Below are 19,536 nucleotides of genomic sequence, written 5' to 3'. Positions count from 1 at the left end.
TCAGGCTGGGCTCTACCCACCCCAGAGAAAGCCCTTATCTGAGATAAGGGATTAGAGCCGCCACTTGAACCACCTCTGGTGGGAAGAGGTGGATCTGCCCCCAGCTGGAGGGACAGCTGGAGCACCTCTGCCCGCTGAGAGAGCCAGACATCCCGGTGAGGGGCCAGAGCTCTGTGGCCTAGATGTGCTTCTTTCCCTCTCAGGGCTTCAGTTTCCCCATTAGGTAAGTGAGAGTATGGAACTGATGATGTTCTGTGCCCCTTTTCCACTCTACAGTGGTGAACATGAGATTGGGCTACTTTAACAGCAGCATCATCAAATTGAACCAGCCAGCTGGTACAGGTGCAGGTGCAGGTGCAGGTGGGGCAGGGACCCGCAAGAGGCTGCACTGCTGAGTCTGCATGTGCCAAACTCTCTTGCAGTTCCAGGTGGTGCCAAAACCCAACCCTGGCAAACATGAGTGGGAAGGACTCACCACCTTCCCATCAGCTTGGTCAGTCCAAGGCTTCTGGGAGGAAATTCCTAGGGCAGGGAAAACACCTGCCCTGAAGGATGAGTTGCAAGCTCAGTGGTTCCTGTTTGTGCTGCCTAATTGCAGTTGTAAATATAGCCTATTAAGTAATAAAAGAGTTGGTTCCAAAGTTTAATTCCTCTGGTTCCAGTCTTTAGAGAGATGTCTTCTTACAGGATGTGGTTGGTTTGGGGGGATCTAGTTAAGGAAAAAAAATTGATCTAGACACCAATGAACAAAACAAAAATGTTTCTGGAGAGAAACTGGCTTGCCTGACGCTCCCCTTTTGGTGTGGTGTATCCAAACTTCATTTCTTTAAAAAAAAAAAAAAAGTGTTTAATTATTACCTTTGCTGACCTCTGTACCTTCTGGCTTCCTCCACTCCTGGGCACAAGACATGGCCATTCCTAGGGCATGACAGTGGAGACACAGGCACTCATTCGCACGGGAAGCTCCCTGGGCTCCGCAGAGTCAAGAAGGTAAGACCACTGGGTGATGGGCAGGCTTGCTGCTGTCGGCCAGGGACTGGGAGGAACTTTATTTAGAGAAAGGGAACAGGATAGGACCATCAGCTAGTGAAGCCTTGAACCGATTTTCCTCAGCAATTTTTTTTCATTCCTCGCATCCTTCAATGCGAAACATCTACATGGTGAATCTTTTATGTGAGAGGTGCCTTCATGGTGGGAAGTAATTATGAGAAAAGCATTCCTTCTTGAACATGGTTCTACTACGTATACCCCATGCTTGCTACTAAATACAATATTTCTTTCTACTTTGGAAAAAAATGAGGTTGGACCATGGAGGTAGAATGACTTTCCAAGTGTGTCATTGCTGAGACCAGGAGCCCAGAAGCGCAGGCGTCTGACAGGGAAGGTTAGAAAACAGCCCAGGAGCTCTGTTCCCAAGGCCTGAATGACAGTCATGAAAAGTTGTTATTTAGGGGACTGAGCAAGTTATCCCTAAGGGGTAGACACCTGTACTTTCCAGAAACAGCAGCCAATAATCTGCTTCTGGCGTCGGTTCCCACAGAGCCCCGGTGAGCTCCCGATTGTGCCCTGTCTGTGCATTTGCTGAGTCAGGCCCACGTCCTCCTGCAGCCTCCTAGAACCGGCAGGAGGGAAAGATGGAGGAGACAAACCTGAGAAAAAGGAGAGAGGATCAGGAGTCCATTCAGAGCAATGAACCCAAGACCACAAGTCTCCAGAAGGAGGTAAGGCGGCCCTTCTGGGTAGGCCCTTCCCAAGCAGGGCAGGGCGTGTAACTGGGGAGCAGGCAGGGAAGTCCCACTGACCTCTGGTTTGTAAAGTACAGATGTACTTTATGCACTATCTCTAAAGGAACATTTTTTTGCACTTAACTTCCCTCTTGCCGGTGAGCTCAGCATATTCTTTGAAGTTAACACGTGTGTGCTTCTGTGCCCTGGGCCAACTTGGAGAAGCTGGTATTTGCTCAGCCCGATGGCCTCTTCAGGGAGGGTCAGAGAGGACCTTGTGATGTTTGAGTCCCCTCTGTAGGGTCTTCACCAAATATCTGTCCTGCTACATCCAGTGGTGAGAAACTCCCGCTTCTGCTAGTGAGTCTGGCCGGGGTGGTGAGTGGCATGGGTCAGCCTTAGGTGAGCCCTCTGAACTAGAATCTAGTAAGGGCTGGACTTGGAGGTGCCTGCAGCCTTGGGGGGCCCAGAGCTCGTGTAAGATGGGCTGGCATAGGAGGGCGGAGGTGTAGAGCCCCAAAGGACCTAGTCCCAGGTGGATGGTAGCTGCAGGGTGAACGGGAAAGAACAAGCTTCAGGCTCATAGGATGAAGACTGAGGGTCCTGAGTAAAATCAGGATGGATTCCAGTGGGCTGAGCACTGGACCGAGGCTCCGGGGGCTCCCACTCCTGGCAGCACAGGGAACAGAGGGAGGAGGGATCTGGGGATTGACAAGAAGGGTGGCTTGGACTGACTGAGGGTTGGCCTGAGATCTTGGGTCCCCAGGAGTTGGCTGATAGGCAGCAGCAGCCTCCGTTTCAGCCATGAAAAGAGCACAACTGAGCTAACCCCAGGCAAGTCCTAAACTCAGGACTTGGGGGGAATGCAGACCTCAGCGGGAGGAGGATTCTGGAGGACCCCAAGGTGTGGGTGAGCTGACCCCACCATTAGAGGAGGAAAGCGGAGACAGAGACTACCCTGGGAGCTCACCCTGGCCCTGAGGCCCAAATGGAAGCTGACACTGCTCCCTGGGACCCCTCCTTCAATTGTGTGTGTCCCTTGGTGGCCAGCTTTGTTCTCTGGGCTCTAATCCTGAGTGTAGCCTCTGCCCAGACAGGCAAATACAAGCACATTCACCTTGGGCTCCAAAAATCCAGCTGGGGGCTTCTGAGGGCTGACATTAAAGGAGGGGCCTGAATCAGACATTTTCTCTCTTTAAAAAAGTGTTTTTCTTACTGGATTCATGTGTAATTAACACACAGTGAAATGTATAGATCTTCAGCGTTCAGTTCAATGAGTTTTGACAAACTGGTCTCTCCCAGAAAGTTCCCTCTTACCCCTTTCCCAAGGGACCCCCAATCCTGAGCTCAATCCTTATGGATTAGTTTAGCCTATTCTGGGACTTCACAGGAATGGAACTGAACGGTGTGTGGCTGAGCTGGGCCTTGTTGGTGGGAAGCACATACCCTACAAAATATCCTCAGAAATTTCATAGCCCCCTAGTGTGTCCCTGGAGGCTCCATTGCTCAACTCTTACCCCTGGCTGGGACCCAGTCCTGATTTACCCATTATCCTGGGAGAGAAGCTTCATTTTGCTCTGCCCAGCTAACAGGCATGTCCCTAGAGCCTTCCTTTTTAAAAAAAATTTGTTAATTACAGTTGACATTCAACATTCTTTTATATCAGTTTCTGGTGTCTAGCATGGTGGTTAGACATTTATGTAATTTATGAAGTGATCCCCACGATAATACAAAGGACATAGTTATTACAATATTATTATTATTATTATTTTTTAATGTTTTCATTGATTTTTTTTACAGAGAGAGGAAGAAAGGGAGAGAGAGAGAAACATCAATGATGAGAGTCCTTGATCAGCTGCCTCCTGCATGCCCTCTACTGGGGATCGAGCCCGCAACCTGGGCATGTGCCCTGATCAGGAATCGAACCAATGGCCTGTTGGTTCATGGGTCATTGCTTAGCCACTGAACCACACCAGCTGGGCTATTACAGTATTATTGACTATATTTCCTATGCAGTACTTTACATCTCTGTGACTATTTTATAACTAACTGTCAATTTGTACTTCTTAGTACCTATAGCCTTTCTTGTTGTGGATTGTTTGCTAAATCAGCCTTTACCATCAGAGCCCCTCTATCCAGGGCAGCGAGGGCAGTGCTGGTGTATGGGACCTGCGCCAGGTCTACCCACACTGGCATGTAACCCTGGGCAAGAATGTAACCTTTCTGTGCCTCCATTTTCTCTCCCGTAAAATGAGTGTGATATGGTATCCTTGACTCATGAGGCTGTTGTGAGGATTAATGGACTTAGTGTGAGCCAAGCCCCAGGAGCAGCACCCTGGTGTTCTCCTGCAACAGCACCTGGTGAAAGTGCCTGGGAAAGGGCTTCACTTGGGGTTGTGCTGGGTGTACCCAAGGAGGGAGAGAAGGGCTGCAGTTGGCCATCTGAGCTGGATCCGGTGCAGCACTAACTCTCCTCTCCTTCCTCCGCACCCAAGGTGGGCCTGCTCAGCGGCATCTGCATTATCGTGGGCACCATCATCGGCTCTGGGATCTTCATTTCTCCCAAGTCTGTGCTCAGCAACACGGAAGCTGTGGGGCCCTGTCTCATCATATGGGCAGCATGTGGGATTCTTGCAACACTGGGTAACAAAGATGCCACCCCCTGGCCGTGTCTCCTATTGAATGTGGGTCCAGGCTCTCTGAGCGTGATCCTATGTCCAGGCCTTGCTGCTGCTGGGCCTCTTTCAGTGCTGGTGCACAATAGGTGTAAATCAGGCTGCGCCGAAATGTCTGCTGGCCAGAACTCAGCATAGTCCGATGAGAGAGCACCGGGGTGGGCCCCTGTGAGCCCCGGGCCCCCAGACAGGAGGGGGGCTCTCTCAACCAGGCCACGCCTCACTGGGGGCCTGGGGTCCCCTCCTCACTGTGTTCTAGGCGCTCTGTGCTTTGCGGAACTTGGTACGATGATCACCAAGTCGGGAGGCGAATACCCTTACCTGATGGAGGCCTTTGGCCCCATCCCTGCCTATCTCTTTTCCTGGACCAGCCTGTTCATCATCAAGCCCTCGTCCTTTGCCATCATCTGCCTCAGCTTTTCTGAGTATGCCTCTGCACCCTTCTACTCTGGCTGCAAGCCTCCTGAAATTGTGGTTAAATGCCTGGCCGCCGCTGCCATCTGTGAGTACCCAAGTCTGAAACCTTGGGCAGGGGTCAGAAAAGACCTGGCACAGATGAGGTGGGGACACTGGTCTCGGCTCCTGAACGTCCAGAAATTGGCCAAGTGGGCCTGGAGGGAGGTGAGAAGTGGGGCAAAAGGCCTGTCACTCTTCATGGGTGGAAGCTGTTGGGAGGAGGTTGGGAGGGTAGAAAGGAGCCCCCTTCCAGGGCCTTAAGAATGGAGATGTTGAGCCCCCGACACAGAATGTTGCCCCCTTCCCAGTGCTCATCACCACGGTGAACGCGCTGAGCGTGCGGCTGGGCAGCTACGTCCAGAACGTGTTCACAGCGGCCAAGCTGGTGATCGTGGCCATCATCATCATCAGCGGACTTGTCCTCCTGGCCCAAGGTGACCTTCAGCAGGAGTGGGGGGAGAGGCCAGAAGCATGGGCCTCCTTTTTGCCTGGAGGTCTTACTGCTGAGCATATCTCTAAGCCAAAAACTCAACAGAATCTTTAGTGTCCCCGCTTTTCAGAGTTTGTGTAATAACCTGAGGCCATAAATCTTCTTTCACGTGGTGAAGATGCAAAGCCCCACGCTGGTCAGCTGACACCCACTGTTTAATGTCTGGTTTAATTACAGGAAATACAAAGAACTTTGAAAATTCTTTTGAGGGCACAAAACTGTCCGTGGGAGCCATCAGTCTGGCATTTTACAATGGACTCTGGGCGTACGACGGATGGTAAGGCACGCAAAGACGGCGCATCCGGATGTGGGTTCCTCAGGCTGCGTTAACCCAAACCGCGTGGAAAGCAATGACTTCCCCTTTCTGGGGTTTCGTGGGACCCTAAAATTCACCTTCACATCTCCCTTTTGTGAAGCATCCCACCCCTCACCCTTCTGTTCTCCTTGGACCCCAGAGACACTGGGACACCTGCCCCCTTCCCAGTCGCTCTTGTGGCCCCAGCCCTTGGCAGAGTGGCCTGTGGGCAGGCAGTGGTGGTGCCTGTGGGCCAGAAGCTTCCACAGAAACACAGGGGCTTAGCCCATTGGGAGGCAGGGCAGCCCAGGCACGTGACGAGGCAAAAGTACTCAGCAGCACTTCTGTTTCTCCCTGGAAAATGCCAGGTTTAGTCAGCGAGATTCTGCTAGGAATCAACTAGAGAAGTGTGGCCATTCGTGTAGCTGGCCTTTCCCTCATGCACAGCACCTGCAGATTTCGTTCTCTTTTCAAAGAATTTTCCATTTTTTCAAAGCACCAATAATTCTTGAAAATTCATGCGATTCCCATGGAGAGGAAAGACTTACCAACTGATGGATGTTCAGACTTTGTAGCCCAGCATCGCCAGGGCTTCCTCTGAAAGATGTTAGCCCAGAATCCCTGCAGGAGAGGTTCCTATGGTGGAGATTCTTATATGTTTTTATTGATTTCAGAGAGAGGAAGGGAGAGGGAGAGAGAGAAAATCAACGACGAGAGTCATTGATCAGCTGCCTCCCGCACACCCGCTGCTGGGGATCGAGCCTAAAACCAGGGCATGTGCCCTGACCAGGAATTGAACCGTGACCTCCAGGTTCATGGGTCAATGCTCAGTCGCTGAGCCACACCAGCCGGGCAATGGTGGAGACTCTTAAACGAGGCCAACATTTATTATTTTGTGTTTCACAATCTTAGCAAATTATGTTACTCATGTTACTTTTCTTTCTCTAGGAATCAACTCAATTATATCACAGAAGAACTTAGAAACCCTTTCAGGTGAGAAATCTGAGTCAGGGCAGGAGACAGTAGGCAGGCAACCATATTTCTCTTCTCCCAAGAAAAGGGGGAGCCCCTTCCTCCAATTATCCCAGACCCCCTTCCAGACACTGAGTGGTCCTACAAGCTCGTTCCCACTCCTTAGAGTTTGGTTTGGTTTGGGTAGTGGAATAGTTGCTGAGAGAAAGGGAGAACTCCATCTTTATCTCTGGCTTATTTTGCTTATAAACAATTCCATTTTGCTGCCTGGGAGTCTTCTTTCTCATTTGAAGATGTCACATGTGTCCTCTGTGCTGTGCTGTTTCACAAGCCCCCTGCTGGGTGGGCCTCTGGAGGGGCAGCTGTGTCCCCAGCCCACCACAGGGAGCAGATGGAGGGCTGGCCAGCAAAGGTGGGAGCAAAGACCAGGTGAAAACAGCAATCTTGTGAGTCTCTCAAGGATGCTCTGGTCTGACCCTGGGTTCCTGGGTCCCTGCCCCTCCTAGGAACCTGCCCCTGGCTATTATCATCGGGATCCCGCTGGTGACAGGGTGCTACATCCTCATGAACGTGTCCTACTTCACTGTGATGACCGCGACGGAGCTCCTGCAGTCACAGGCGGTGGCCGTGGTAAGTGCCCCATCCCTGCAGGAGGGGCGGGCAAGGCAGAAATGCCCAAGCTGAAGACCCCACAGGGGAGAAGGGAAATGACCGGCTAGGAGGCGGGGAGAGTGAACAGGTTAAGACAGCACCGAAGATCCACCTGAGGCTGAAGGCCGCCAGCCAAGCCTGCAGGGTCCCTTTCCCAGCCCACCAGTGGCCTGGGGGCAGGGCTGGAGTTTGGACAGGCAAGTATGAGGAGAGAAAGGGAACAGGAGTCACTGAGGGAGGGAGTTGTAATATGCATTGTGGGCTTTACGCTGGGTAAGGAGGGAAGGGAGGACCAGAGTGAGGGGTGTGGGGCAGTGGAAAAGGCGGGTGGGGTTCATGTGCTGGAGGCCTCTTGGAGTTGGGGTAGGACAGGACGCTAACTAGAAACAGACTGAGATGACAAGGGTGGGTAGCATGGGGAGACGCGGCCTCAGTTATGATGAGTTCACCCAGCTGAGGTCCTTCTGAATGAGGGGGCCAAGGAGGCGAGAGGGCAGGGTGTCCAAATGATACGGAGATGGCTAAGAATTATGACAGGAGAGGTGGAGGAGAGACTTCTGCAACCGCCAACCAATGCTGAGACACACTGAGGAGAGGGGAGACCCAGTTGATTCCCTCCAGCGTGGTTCCCTACTTTTCCTCTCCAGGAGTCAGCAGCTGCACTCACCTTGGGGTTGGGGGCCGAGCCTCTGGGACAGTGCAGCAGCTTTCTGGGACCCATAGCTCTCGGGGGCCATGCAAGACCCTCAGGAGTCATCTCGCTTCTCTCACCAGACGTTCGGTGACCGTGTTCTCTATCCAGCCTCTTGGGTCGTGCCACTCTTTGTGGCATTTTCAACCATCGGTGCTGCTAATGGGACCTGCTTCACAGCGGGCAGGTAGGGGACCCCGATGCGCAACCCCGGGGACAGGGGCATCAGAGCAGATTGCACACTTGAGAAAGACAGCCTCATGGCTAACAGGGCCCTGCAGGCTAAACCCTTGCAGGCTAAACCCCTCATGGCACCAGCAGGAAGGGAGCGAAAGCATGGACAAGCTTGCACACTGGCCCTGGATATGGCTGGCCCATCCAAGAGAGGCAAGGTTCCTCTCTCGGGGTGACAGTGCTGCCGATTCCAGCACCAGGTGGACTCTGGGGCACAGGGTGAGAGGGGCATTGGTTCACACGTATTACCTTTCACCTTGTACCTTTTTTCACCTAATGATATTTCTTGAACATAGTCTTCTGTTATTATATACATAGTCTAGACCAGGGATTGGCAAACTTTCCCTTAAAGGGCCAGACAGTGAATACTTTAGGCTTGCAGGTCATGTAAGTCTGTCACAACTACTCAACTCAGTTTCTGTAGCATGAAAGCAAACAGTGGTTTATTATTTGCATAAACAGCCATCATTTGCTAGCCCAGCCAACCCTCTCGACCCTCCTGGTCAAGAGACAGTTAACAGCTGTGCTGTATTCTACTTTATGATGTAGCATAATTTACCACGGCCTCCATTCATGGGCTAGGTGGTGTTTCAGAAATACCATTAAAAAAATGAGCCCTGGCCAGCGTGGCTCAGTTGGTTGAGCTCTTGCCCTGTACACTGAAAGGTTGCTGGTTGAATTTCTGGTCAAGACACATGCCTGGGTGGTGGGCTCGATCCCCGGTAGGGGGCGTGCAAGAGGCAGCTGATCAATGACTCTCTTATTGATGTTTCTCTCTCTCTCTCTCCCCCTCTCCCTCTCCGTCTCTCTGAAATCAGTAAAAATATATTTTAAAAAAAACACCCACCTAAGTTTTCTTCTAGCATTTTACTGTAGCACTTTGATCAATCTGGAGTATATTTTGATGTGAGGCATAAATCTTACTTCCCCCCAAAACCCCTAAACCTTTACCAGTTGTCCCAGGATTTCTTACTAAATAGTCCACGCTTTCCCCCTGGTTTGAAATGCCACCACTATTATTCCCAGTGTCCTTGGTTCACTTCGCTTCATGGATAGGTCTTTTCCTGTGCTGTTATCACACTTATACATCCCACAGCTTCAGTAATGTGAAATCTGGTAGGACAGCTGCTCCCATGTCAGCCTTCTCCTTGCCTGTTTAGCATTCCAGTCGCACTGACGATTGTTTTGTCCAGTTCCAAAAGTCTTACTTGCATTTTAAGTGTGAGGAATTTATATATTGATTGGTGAGGAACTGATGGAGTTTAAAGAGTGAATCCACAGCAGGTTTGTTGTGTGTTTAATTCTCAACCAAGGATATTTTTCCATTGCTTTTCAGAGAGAGTGGAAGGGAGAGAGGGAGAGAGAGAAACATTGATGTGAGACAGACACATTGATTGGTTGCCTCCAGCACATGCCCGGACCCTGACCAGGCCAGGGATCGAGCCTGAAACTCAGGTACGTGCCCTTGGCCAGAATCAAACCCGGGACTCTTCAGTCTGAGGGCCAATGCTCTAACCACTGAGCAGGCTAGGGCTCAGAGCAGCATCTTGAGTCCGAGTCTTCCCCCTCTACCTAGCAACGCCTTTCCTCCCGCTCTCAATGACTTGTTCTGGGAATCGGCTTAATACCATGTGTATATCTTTTCAAAGTTCAAATATGGGGTTTTAAATAGATGGTCTTGTTTAGCCTTTGTATCCTGGCTTCTAATTTTATTGTATTGTAGTCAGAGGATGTGATTTTTATGCTATCACTTCTCCATAAATTCTAAGACTTCCCTTGTGGCTTACTGAAATTTTTGTAAATGTTTCCTATGGTCTTGAAAATAACATATATTCTATTATCTTCTAGATTTTTAAAAAATCAAGTTTGTACCTTACTGTTGAAATATCCTGCTCTCATGGTGGATTTGTCAAGTTTTGCTTTGAAAAAAAATTGTATATATCTTCTTGGTAGTCTCTTCCCTTTTTCAGAATGAACGCTCCCTCTTTTTGCCTTAAATGCTCTTTTATCTGATACTGATATTGCTCAACGAGCCGCCTTAGGCTGTTATTTCTGGTAACATATCCCATCCCTTTAATTTTCAGCCCCTTAGTGACATAGGGCTGTGGTTTGTGTCTCTTTCAACAAATCCCACCCCGAAGAGTCTCTAGCCGGGCCCCACCGGCGTGGCTCAGAGGTTGAGCATCGACCAAGGACCCAGGAGATCGCGGGTCAATTCCCAATCAGGGCATAAGCTCGATCCCCACCAGGGGGTGTGCAGGAGGCGGCCAATCAATGACTCTCATCATTGATGTTTCTCTCTCTCTCTCCCTCTCCCTTCCTCTCTCTGAAATCAATAAAGACATATTTAAAAAAAAAAAAAAGTCTAGCCAGGCAAAGTGAATCTGATCACATTTAGTGTGATTACGGTACAGCTGGATTAATTCCTAACACATTCCTTTCGGTTTTCTTGGTTTAAAAAAAAATCTCATCCTGATTTATTACCCAACCAAATTACCTTTATTCCTTTTTTCTTCTGCTGGTATATTTCTATCAGCAGTCACCCTTAAAATGTCACAGGAACACCTAATAGAGCCTCAGGATCTCAACCCTCTTTCCTCTTACGAGGGCTCTCCCTTGCGTATCGTCTAGGCATCGGCTACTCCTTGTTTACAAACCTGTCCCTCCAAAAAAGTGCATGACAAAAATTAAAAATCCAATACTTGCATACATATGACATGTTTTACTGGTGTTTCCTTGACATTGCTTCTTCAACCAGTAACCTCTGAGTTCAGTTTCTTTTTAACACTTTCCCATGAGGGTTGAAGAACAGTAAATGTCTCCCAGCTATTGTTTATCTAACAATGCATTTATTTTGTCCAAAGTCTTGAGTGATAGCTTAGCTTTAGAGAATCTTAATCTGAAAATCCATTTCCCTCACCGCGGAAAAAGTGATTTCTCATGAGATGCCTGCTGTTGTTCTGACTGTCCCAATTTTGCAGTTAATCTTTTAAATTCAGTAGCTTAGACTTTTTTCCCCCTTTTTCCTCCCGCTATGTTTATACCTGGGCATGTTTTTCTTCTTCTAAAAGCTCTCTGTTCTTTGAACTCACCTTACCCCAATCCATTATTCGAGCTTCTCCCGCTGTTTCTTCTCTTAACTTCCTGTCCACATTTTCCATTCTCTGTGTTTCATACTTAGATCTGGCTTCTCATTCACTTTTTCACTTGCATCTATCTGCTATTGATTAAATTTTTAAAAAATTTTTTATGGATTTTTAGAGAGTGGGAGAGGGAGAAACAGCAATGTGAGAGCGAAACATCCATTGGCCGCCTCCTGCACGCCCCTTACTGGGGATTGAGCCCACAACCTGGGCATGTGCCCTGACCTGGAATCAAACCAGCGCCCTTTCAGCACACAGGGGGATGCCCAACCAAGCCACAACAGCCAGGGCTGTTGTTAAAATTTTAATTACAGTAAATTTTTTTTTGTTTAGCTCTTCTTTTTTCTAACATGTAACACGGTTTCCGATTACTGGACCATCAGGAGTTCTTGGGTGGAACCAGGACACTTGTTTGCATCTACTGACTTACCCTTAGTTTGCCTGATTTTTTTAAACATGGAAGTTCTGGACTTAAGAAGTGCAAGGCACTTCTGTGTTTGCTCTGTTAGGTGCTCCAAGTACTGGGGTCACCTGGCCCTGGACTTCATTTTACATGTATTTCTTGTGCCACTTTCAGGACTTAGCTCAGTTATCTTCTCTTTGAAAGGGCCTCCCAAGTCACCCCCACCCTTTCCCTGGCTTAGGTGACTCCCCTGCACCAGAATGCAGTTCTTTCACTCACTTCTCCAAAGTCACCCACCTCCAGAGGCCAGACCCTGCATGGACACACTGAGGTCACAACTCAGTCCTTCTCTGTGGCCTCGGTGGTGAAGCTGAGGATACACTTGCCCAGTGATGGTACAGCAGCCTGCACTCTAACCAGCTGACTTCTGTATTTTCCAGACTCGTTTATGTTGCAGGCCGGGAAGGCCACATGCTGAAAGTGCTCTCTTACATCAGCGTCAAGCGCCTGACTCCAGCCCCTGCCATCATATTTTATGTAAGTACAAATTCCGCCACGCAAATATCCCCTTAAAGACAGAGGGTCGGTCCCTCAGTTTGGTTGCTAAGCCCAGTGGTTTTCAAATGACCCAGGCTCCCTTAGTCCTGAACCTGAAACTAGTATATAAAAAAAGCCCAAGGCCCTGGCCAGGTAGTTCAGTGGGTGAGAGCATCATCTCGATAGACCAAGGTTGTGGGCTCAATACCTGGGCAGGGCACGTGCAAGAGTCAGCCAATGAATGCATAAATAAGTGGACCACCACATTGATGTTTCTCTCTCTCCTTTCCTCTCTCAAATTAAAAAATAAACCCAAAAGTCCAAGACAATTATAAGTTTACTCAACCTCCAGCTCCTTGTTCTGAATTTATATACTGTTTGAATGTTCCAAGCTTGTACCCTTTACACGTCTTATATGTACATTTGGGTGCCCTAGGTTCCTGGTAACAAACTACAAACTTCTGGGGATGGAGAGTAGGCATTTTACAAGTTGGCTACTGGCAACAGCTGCTCATTACAGTCCAATAATTTAGAAGTCACGGGATCCTTGTGCAGTAATGGCCCTCTGACATCTTGGTGGAGGACAGTCCCGGGTTGTGTGCATCTGTCTTGGGCACCCCCGGATCGTCACCCAGCCCCAGAGAACCACTGTTCTGTCAACCTACTCCCTTTGAGGAGGAAGGAGACCCAGAATTACAGGGCCCTTGGAATTACAAGGTGCAGATAGTGCAGGTCACAACCAGACCCTGACAGCCAGAGTTTCAGAGCCCAGGGCTTTTCCCACGATGAAAACTCTCTGGAAGGAAAATTCGTAATTAGGAAGCTGGTGCAATATGCACACTTATAGTTTTCCCCTGCTTAAAATCACAGCTTCAGAGAGTCACAAATTTTCCGTCCTTTCTGCCAGGCCTCAGAACACCTATCACAGCCAGTCTGGTTTAACCCAAAGATAATGGGTAATTTCTCCTTCCTGCCAGTGCTTGTTCACAGGGAGGGGAGCAGGATGGTGCTTTATGTGCTGACGACCTAAGAATTCTTCTTTCTACTAGGGCATCATAGCCACTATTTATATCATTCCTGGTGATATAAACTCACTGGTCAACTACTTCAGTTTTGCTGCGTGGATGTTTTATGGCCTGACAGTTCTGGGGCTGATTGTGATGAGGTTCACAAGGAAAGAACTGGAGAGACCTATCAAGGTAGGTTTAGTGCCATGAGTGTCACGAGTGCCCTCGGCTTCTTGAAATGAGTTAGAGAGGTAACTATTTTAGATCCCAGGGCCGCGCTATTTCCAACCAGACCCTGCTCTTCTCTGAATACCATGTTTTAAAGTGGAGTTTGCCCTTCAACTTATTTCACATAGTTTATGATCCAGTTAGCCACCTGATTAATTTGCTATTATCAAGAATGCCTGTGACCTACCTGAGCAAGATGTCCAGTTCTGACCGTTGTATCTCTCAAGCATAGACTTTTCACAGGCTGATGGGGACTTCAGAATTCCAGCCCCAGGCCTAATCCGCACCTCCGCAATCTGTCTGGGCTCCCTCCCACCTCCCTGCATGGCCCAAGGAATCCAGATCTGGTGGATTGAGCTCCTTTCCTGCCCCTGAACCCACTGACGGACCTCAGATTCAGGAGTGGGACAATCAGACATCGGGTGCCTCCTGATGTGATAAAAAAAAAAAAGGAAGTGGCAGCTCCTACTATCAGGTGTTCCTGCCTCCAGATCTAACCACCAGTTTACAGGAAATGAGGGATGAGAGAAGCATGTCACCAGGCAAAGCGAGAATTATAACATTGTGTAGGTAGGATAAATTCCTCCAAGTCCATGACAAGATAAAAAAAAAAAGGGACAAACATGTTCAAAACAAAGTCCTCATCAGAGAATGTACAGCGAATATGTTACAGGTAGAATGATACAAAGTCTGCCATTTATTTATATTCTAGGGGAGAAAAAAGGTAGGTTAAGTAAGACTGGCAAAATTACTTAAATCTTATTGAAATTGGAGTACACAGATCATGAATTTTTGTGTGTCAATGTGGTTTTGAATAAAAAGTTTCCAGAACGAAATGGATGCACCTGGCCAAACCATGACTTGCTGCTCTGCCTGCAGGTGCCCCTTTTCATCCCCATCTTGGTGACTCTCGTATCCGTGTTTCTGGTCTTGGCCCCCATCATCAGCGAACCCGCGTGGGAGTACCTCTACTGTATGCTGTTCATCCTGAGCGGCAGCGTGTTTTACTTCCTTTTTGTCCACTACAAGTTTGGATGGGCTCAGAAAATCTCAAGTGAGTATCACCAGAGGGGCTGGTCTGCTCAGGGAAGCAGATGGGTGCTGCCTTGGCAGCCACCCCCTGCCCTGACTCTCCCGGGACTGTCCCAGGACCCCAGGCAGCCAGCACCTTTCACTCGGCTTTGTGAGGACAAGTGACCCCTAACCCTTAGGGTGATGCCTCTGGCGTCCCCCTGTGGCTTCCTCCTTTGTTTCCATAAATTACGGCAACAAATAGGAAGGGAAAGCACCATTTTTTCAAATTGTAAAATACACATAAACTTTACCATCTTAACCATTTTTTAAAGTTTATTTTTTGAGAGAGGGAGGAGAAACATTCATGAGAAAGAAACAGCAACATGGGTCTGCTGCCTCCTGCTGAGAATCGAGCCAGAAACCTGGGCATGTGCCCTGCCTGGGAATGGAACCAGTGACCTCTTGGTACATGGGTCAACACTCAACCACTGAACCACACTGGCTGGGCCCATCTTAACGATTTTTAAGTACACAGTTCAGTAGTATCAGTCTGTCCCCACTACTGGGCACCCAAAGAACCACTCTCTTTTGCCTGATAACACAGACAGCATCTGAGAGGCTCAGGAGCAACCCAGAAGGTGATAGAGTTGACACAAGGGCTGAGCCTTCAATTTCAGGGCCACAACTCTTGATTTCCACTCAGCAATCCTGGTTCCTCATCTGTTATGACATTTGTTTAAAAGTTTAGCTAAATAGGCACTTTCACGTTGAAAAAGTAGTGGTACCGAAGTACATTAGAGACTGCAGTACACCTGTGTGTATGACATTCACAAGGTGTCATCCTGTCTGGCAGATCCCACTGCAGGAAACTCCATCTATAAAAGCCTTCCTGGTCTCCCTCTCCCTGTACTACGAGTTCCCAGAAGGCAGGAAATCGGCTGGAGCTCTACAACAGCCACTTAATATGTATTGAGTAGATGTGATTAAAAACCTGCCTCTTCCGTTCTCCTTCAGCTTGTCTGAGCAGGGAAGTACAACCCTCTCTTGGACACTCCCATGTGATTACTTACATACGTGCAACTTAGGCTGACACACAAGGTAGGAAAGGGCAAAACCCAACGGGCAGGCAGTGAGGTTGCCCTGAGACTTTATTTAGACTGAGCCAGCAGGGACCAGGGTGCCCTTCTCCAGCTTGGGCAAGTGTCAGGTCCCTTCTCAGCTTCCCTGTCCGCATCTGTGGAATCAGGTACCACCACTTACCTGACAGTGGTGTCATAAGCAAGAGGGGATCTGTTTCATGTTAACAAAGTGAAACCAAAAACAAAATATAGCTTTATTATTGCCACCAAGGACTTTTTTCCTTTCCTGAAACAGCTCACCCCACCCTCTTGACTTTAACCCTAAGCTGAGAGAGGGATTGCACACACACTACTACAGAAAGGAAAACCAATTTATTACTCTGAGAAAAGCAGCTCTTTTCCTCCATGCCTCTGAAAATAAGCTTGGATTTGACCACGCTGACAGAGAACCTAGCCAGGATGACTTAGAACATATAGGTACAAAGTATGTCTTTCCCCCGCCACTGTGCCTTATTTTTTTATTGACTTTATTGGGGTGACCTTGGTTAAGTTATATGTATTGTGTGTTCACCACCCCAAGTCAAGTCCCCTTCCATCACCATTTAGCCCCCCATACCCTCTTCTACCTTGTCCCACAAATGTGTCTTATTTCGAAGCTTTAGAATATTTAGCCAAGCTGCTCCCTACAAAAACTGGTAAGAACTTAGAATTAAGCAAATGAACAATCTAAGTCTTTAGTGACTTCAGACTAATATTCAACTCCTGGTCAGTGGCAAACATACATATATAATTGAGGCATTTGGATTTTCCCTGTAAATTGGTTGGTGGCAATAAACTATTTAGCAGGTTCCTAAAGCTTTATGGGAAATAACTTGTGCCCAAAGTGCCACTGTAGCTGCCAGGATGGTTCTGACTACCTCCTGCCACCGTGTCCCAAGCGTGGGTCTAAGGGACACACTGTGGGGTAAAAGCCATATTGCTGCTCACCAATAAGCATGGCAAAATTAATGTAATTAGTTCCCTAACAGTACTTTTTGCCTCACTCCAGAGCCCATCACCATGCACCTTCAGATGCTGATGGAAGTTGTCCCAGCGGAGGAAGCTCCAGAGTAACGAACTCAGTCTCCTGCGGCAGGTCCAAGCAGTGATGGATTTATTTTTGTAAGCAGTATCTGTAGTTATTTCTTCCTGATGTATTTCTTAAGAAAAAATATGTACTGAGATGTCTATAATACTGGTATTTTTAGATATTCTTAATTCTTGGGGGGGGGGGGCATTCTAGATAGAAGTGATAGGGTATTTGCAAGATGATGTCACCTAACAGAAGGCTGACAGCGAGGGGAGGGCTGAATAAAAAGTACCATTACGGCGCGACTCTTTAACGGGGGGGGGGCACATTACACCCACTTAAATAAAGGGTATTCTTTAAACTCAGTGATCAAAAAAGTATACACATTTTTTATATAAAATTGGAGAAACTTTTGCTTTGATTAAAACAAATTTTTTAAATACCTAGGTACAAATGTTTACTACTTACCCTTCTACCTCCCAAGATCAGTGCCACCCCCATATTTAACCTGGGTGCACATGGCAGGCCTGTCCCAGGCGGAATATCCAGGCCCCACTGCAGTGTGACCACCGGGGCCGGGAGGGTGCTGCAGTCGGTGCTTGGCGTCCCAGCTCCCCCACAGCCTTCACTGGCATTTTAGTCAAACCAGAAAGCAAGGGGAACAAAATTCTATTTTGCATTTGGCACTCTGGGAAAATGCTGTCTAAAAAAAATGTAAAAAGTAACATTCCTGTTGAAAACATTGTGACTTTATTGCTATAACTTCAAAAGACATCACTCAACTCAGTAAGTTTAGAAGCATAAAGACAAAGTACTTTTACCTCGAATTTCAGAAATCTTCCCAAAACTTGGAATCAGTACATAATAACCAATTAGTAACTGTTTACATTTCACTAATCAGTGTCCTATGTCCTACAAAATGTTACTCAGAACGTCAAACAGTAAATATAAATGTCTGAAAAAAGAAATGAAGATTAGTTTAAGGTGTAGCCCCTCTCCTGTATTTTTTTTTTAATCCTCACCTGAGGACATGTTTTGTTTTTTCATTGATTTTAGAGAGAGGAAGGGAGAGAAAGAGAGAGAAACATGGATGTGAGAGAGAACCATCAATCAGATGCCTCCCGTAAGCGCCTTGACGGGAAATCACACCTGCAACCTAGGCACGTGCCCTGACCGGGTATCAAACCCGAAACCTTTTGGTGCATGGGACGAAGCTCCAACCAACTGAGCCACCTGGACAGGGCCTTCCCTGCATTTTCATTTAGCTGTTTGTGAACCACACATCAGAGTGAGTATTCCATCCTCCAGAGCAGGCCCCCCAGCATTTGTACATGGGAAACACGCCTTTGTGCAGCTCCATTACTTGCTATTATTATCTGCTATGTTTCACAAGACAACGGAGCAAAAACCACAGGTGGCCAACAAGCCCAAGGAAAGCCAGTGCAGCTCAGGAAGCCTGGCCGCCAACCCCAAGGCCTCCCCAAGGCCTCCCCCAGCAGGAGCAGAGGCTGTATCTACAGAAACCGACATCTCAAGGACATTGGAAGAGCTCAGCAGTCAAAACCTTTGCCAGCCAAGACACAGAACTTCCTATTTCCTGAAAAGCCTGCCCGATTTAGCTCCAGGAATTGGGGCTGCAGCAGGGATGTGCTCCTGTCCTCCTGCAAAGGGCAGTGGTCTGACCTCCAGCTCGGAGCCACCTCCAACGACAGAGGCCCCCACCAGCAGTGCTCTGGGGCACCTCTGAGAAGGGGCTGTGTGGTGAGCAGGTCTTGTTTTACAGATGAGGAAACTGAGCCAGAGTGTGATCCAAACCTGCTCACGGACAGCCTGGTGACAAGAGTTTACTTCTCTTTCAAACGGTGGCTTCCACCTGGGATATCCATGAACCTGAGCATCTGTGCTTTCTGATGTATAAAAGAATAAAGACCCTGGGGCAAGTCACACAGTCCTGTTCTAGCAACCTGCTTTTCCGCCTCCCGGCAAGGCTAAGACTCACACTGAATGAAGACAGGCACCGTGCTGACATTTCCCAGCTCTCCTTTCCACCTTTTCCAATTAACACACAAAGTCAGGCTCTGGGCATTCCCATTTAAGGGGTAGTGACTACACATTCCTCCTGATTATCTTGTGAACCTGGGTGCCACAGTCCCAGAATGGGGTCATGAATGTTTTCAGGGGTCACCACGTCCAGGTGTCCTGGGGGTTACCTGCAGGCACCCCACAGGTCCTCTTTAGTTTCCACTGAAGGGAAGCCTCTGTCCCTCTGACCCAGGGCTCTGCAGGTCCAGAGGATCCTCAGAAACCTTGGGTCTGGCTGGTATTGCCAAGGCCACCCCATTTTCATCTTGGACTATCTTCATACAAAGGCAACTTGTCGGAGTAGCTATCAGTATCTTAAGAAAACGAGAAGTATTTCTACAGACGGTTATGCTGAATTGCAACTAACTCAGGGCCGAAAGGCTCTGTTAAGTACTCCCGAGTATGGATTTATAGGATGGAATCTTCCATGTATACACACAAGATGTTTTTAGCAATGTACCAAAGGTAGGTTTAAATGAAAAAAACAAAACAGACTAGCTCCAGATAGTCCAGTTCATTATGCGAATTTACCAGGTGCTCTTTGTCACTCAACGGGGGGTTGTCGGGATGGGCTTCCCATGAGGTAATGAGCAGGACAGCCCAGGGAAGTTGGGCCTGTGTTAGACCAGCACTTACTTTCTGTCTCTGCTTCCACCCTCCTTTCACAGTCTCATCTTCAGCCCATTTTTCTTTTTTCTTTTTTATTAATTTTAGAAAGAAATGGGGAAGAAGTGAGAGGGAGGGAGGGAGAGAGGGGGAGAGAGAGAAAGAAACATCGATGTGTTG

At 48.2% G+C, this 19,536-nt stretch overlaps 1 protein-coding gene across 5 annotated transcripts; it reads left to right on the top strand.

The window, feature by feature from the left end:
- Positions 1-458: 458 nt before the first annotated feature.
- SLC7A9 (solute carrier family 7 member 9) lies at positions 459-18,613 on the top strand. Of its 5 annotated transcripts, none has more exons than XM_081119716.1 (14): positions 459-990; positions 1,541-1,721; positions 4,220-4,367; positions 4,659-4,901; positions 5,164-5,289; positions 5,523-5,622; positions 6,589-6,633; positions 7,119-7,242; positions 8,038-8,141; positions 12,175-12,271; positions 13,321-13,470; positions 14,386-14,560; positions 16,648-16,760; positions 18,452-18,613. In XM_081119716.1, exons 2-13 carry the CDS (start codon positions 1,635-1,637, stop codon positions 16,710-16,712), a joined length of 1,464 nt encoding a protein of 487 aa, XP_080975842.1. In that variant the 5' UTR covers positions 459-990; positions 1,541-1,634; the 3' UTR covers positions 16,713-16,760; positions 18,452-18,613. The 5 variants fall into 5 exon arrangements, with proteins under 5 accessions (XP_080975842.1, XP_080975843.1, XP_080975840.1 ...); XM_081119717.1 differs by having other exon boundaries at positions 18,062-18,613; XM_081119718.1 differs by having other exon boundaries at positions 899-990; positions 1,609-1,721.
- Positions 18,614-19,536: the final 923 nt, after the last annotated feature.

Source organism: Miniopterus schreibersii, assembly GCF_964146895.1.
Source record: "Miniopterus schreibersii genome assembly, chromosome: 18".
In the NCBI taxonomy this organism is placed as follows: Eukaryota; Metazoa; Chordata; class Mammalia; order Chiroptera; family Miniopteridae; genus Miniopterus; species Miniopterus schreibersii.
This window is presented reverse-complemented; position numbering and strand designations above follow the sequence as displayed.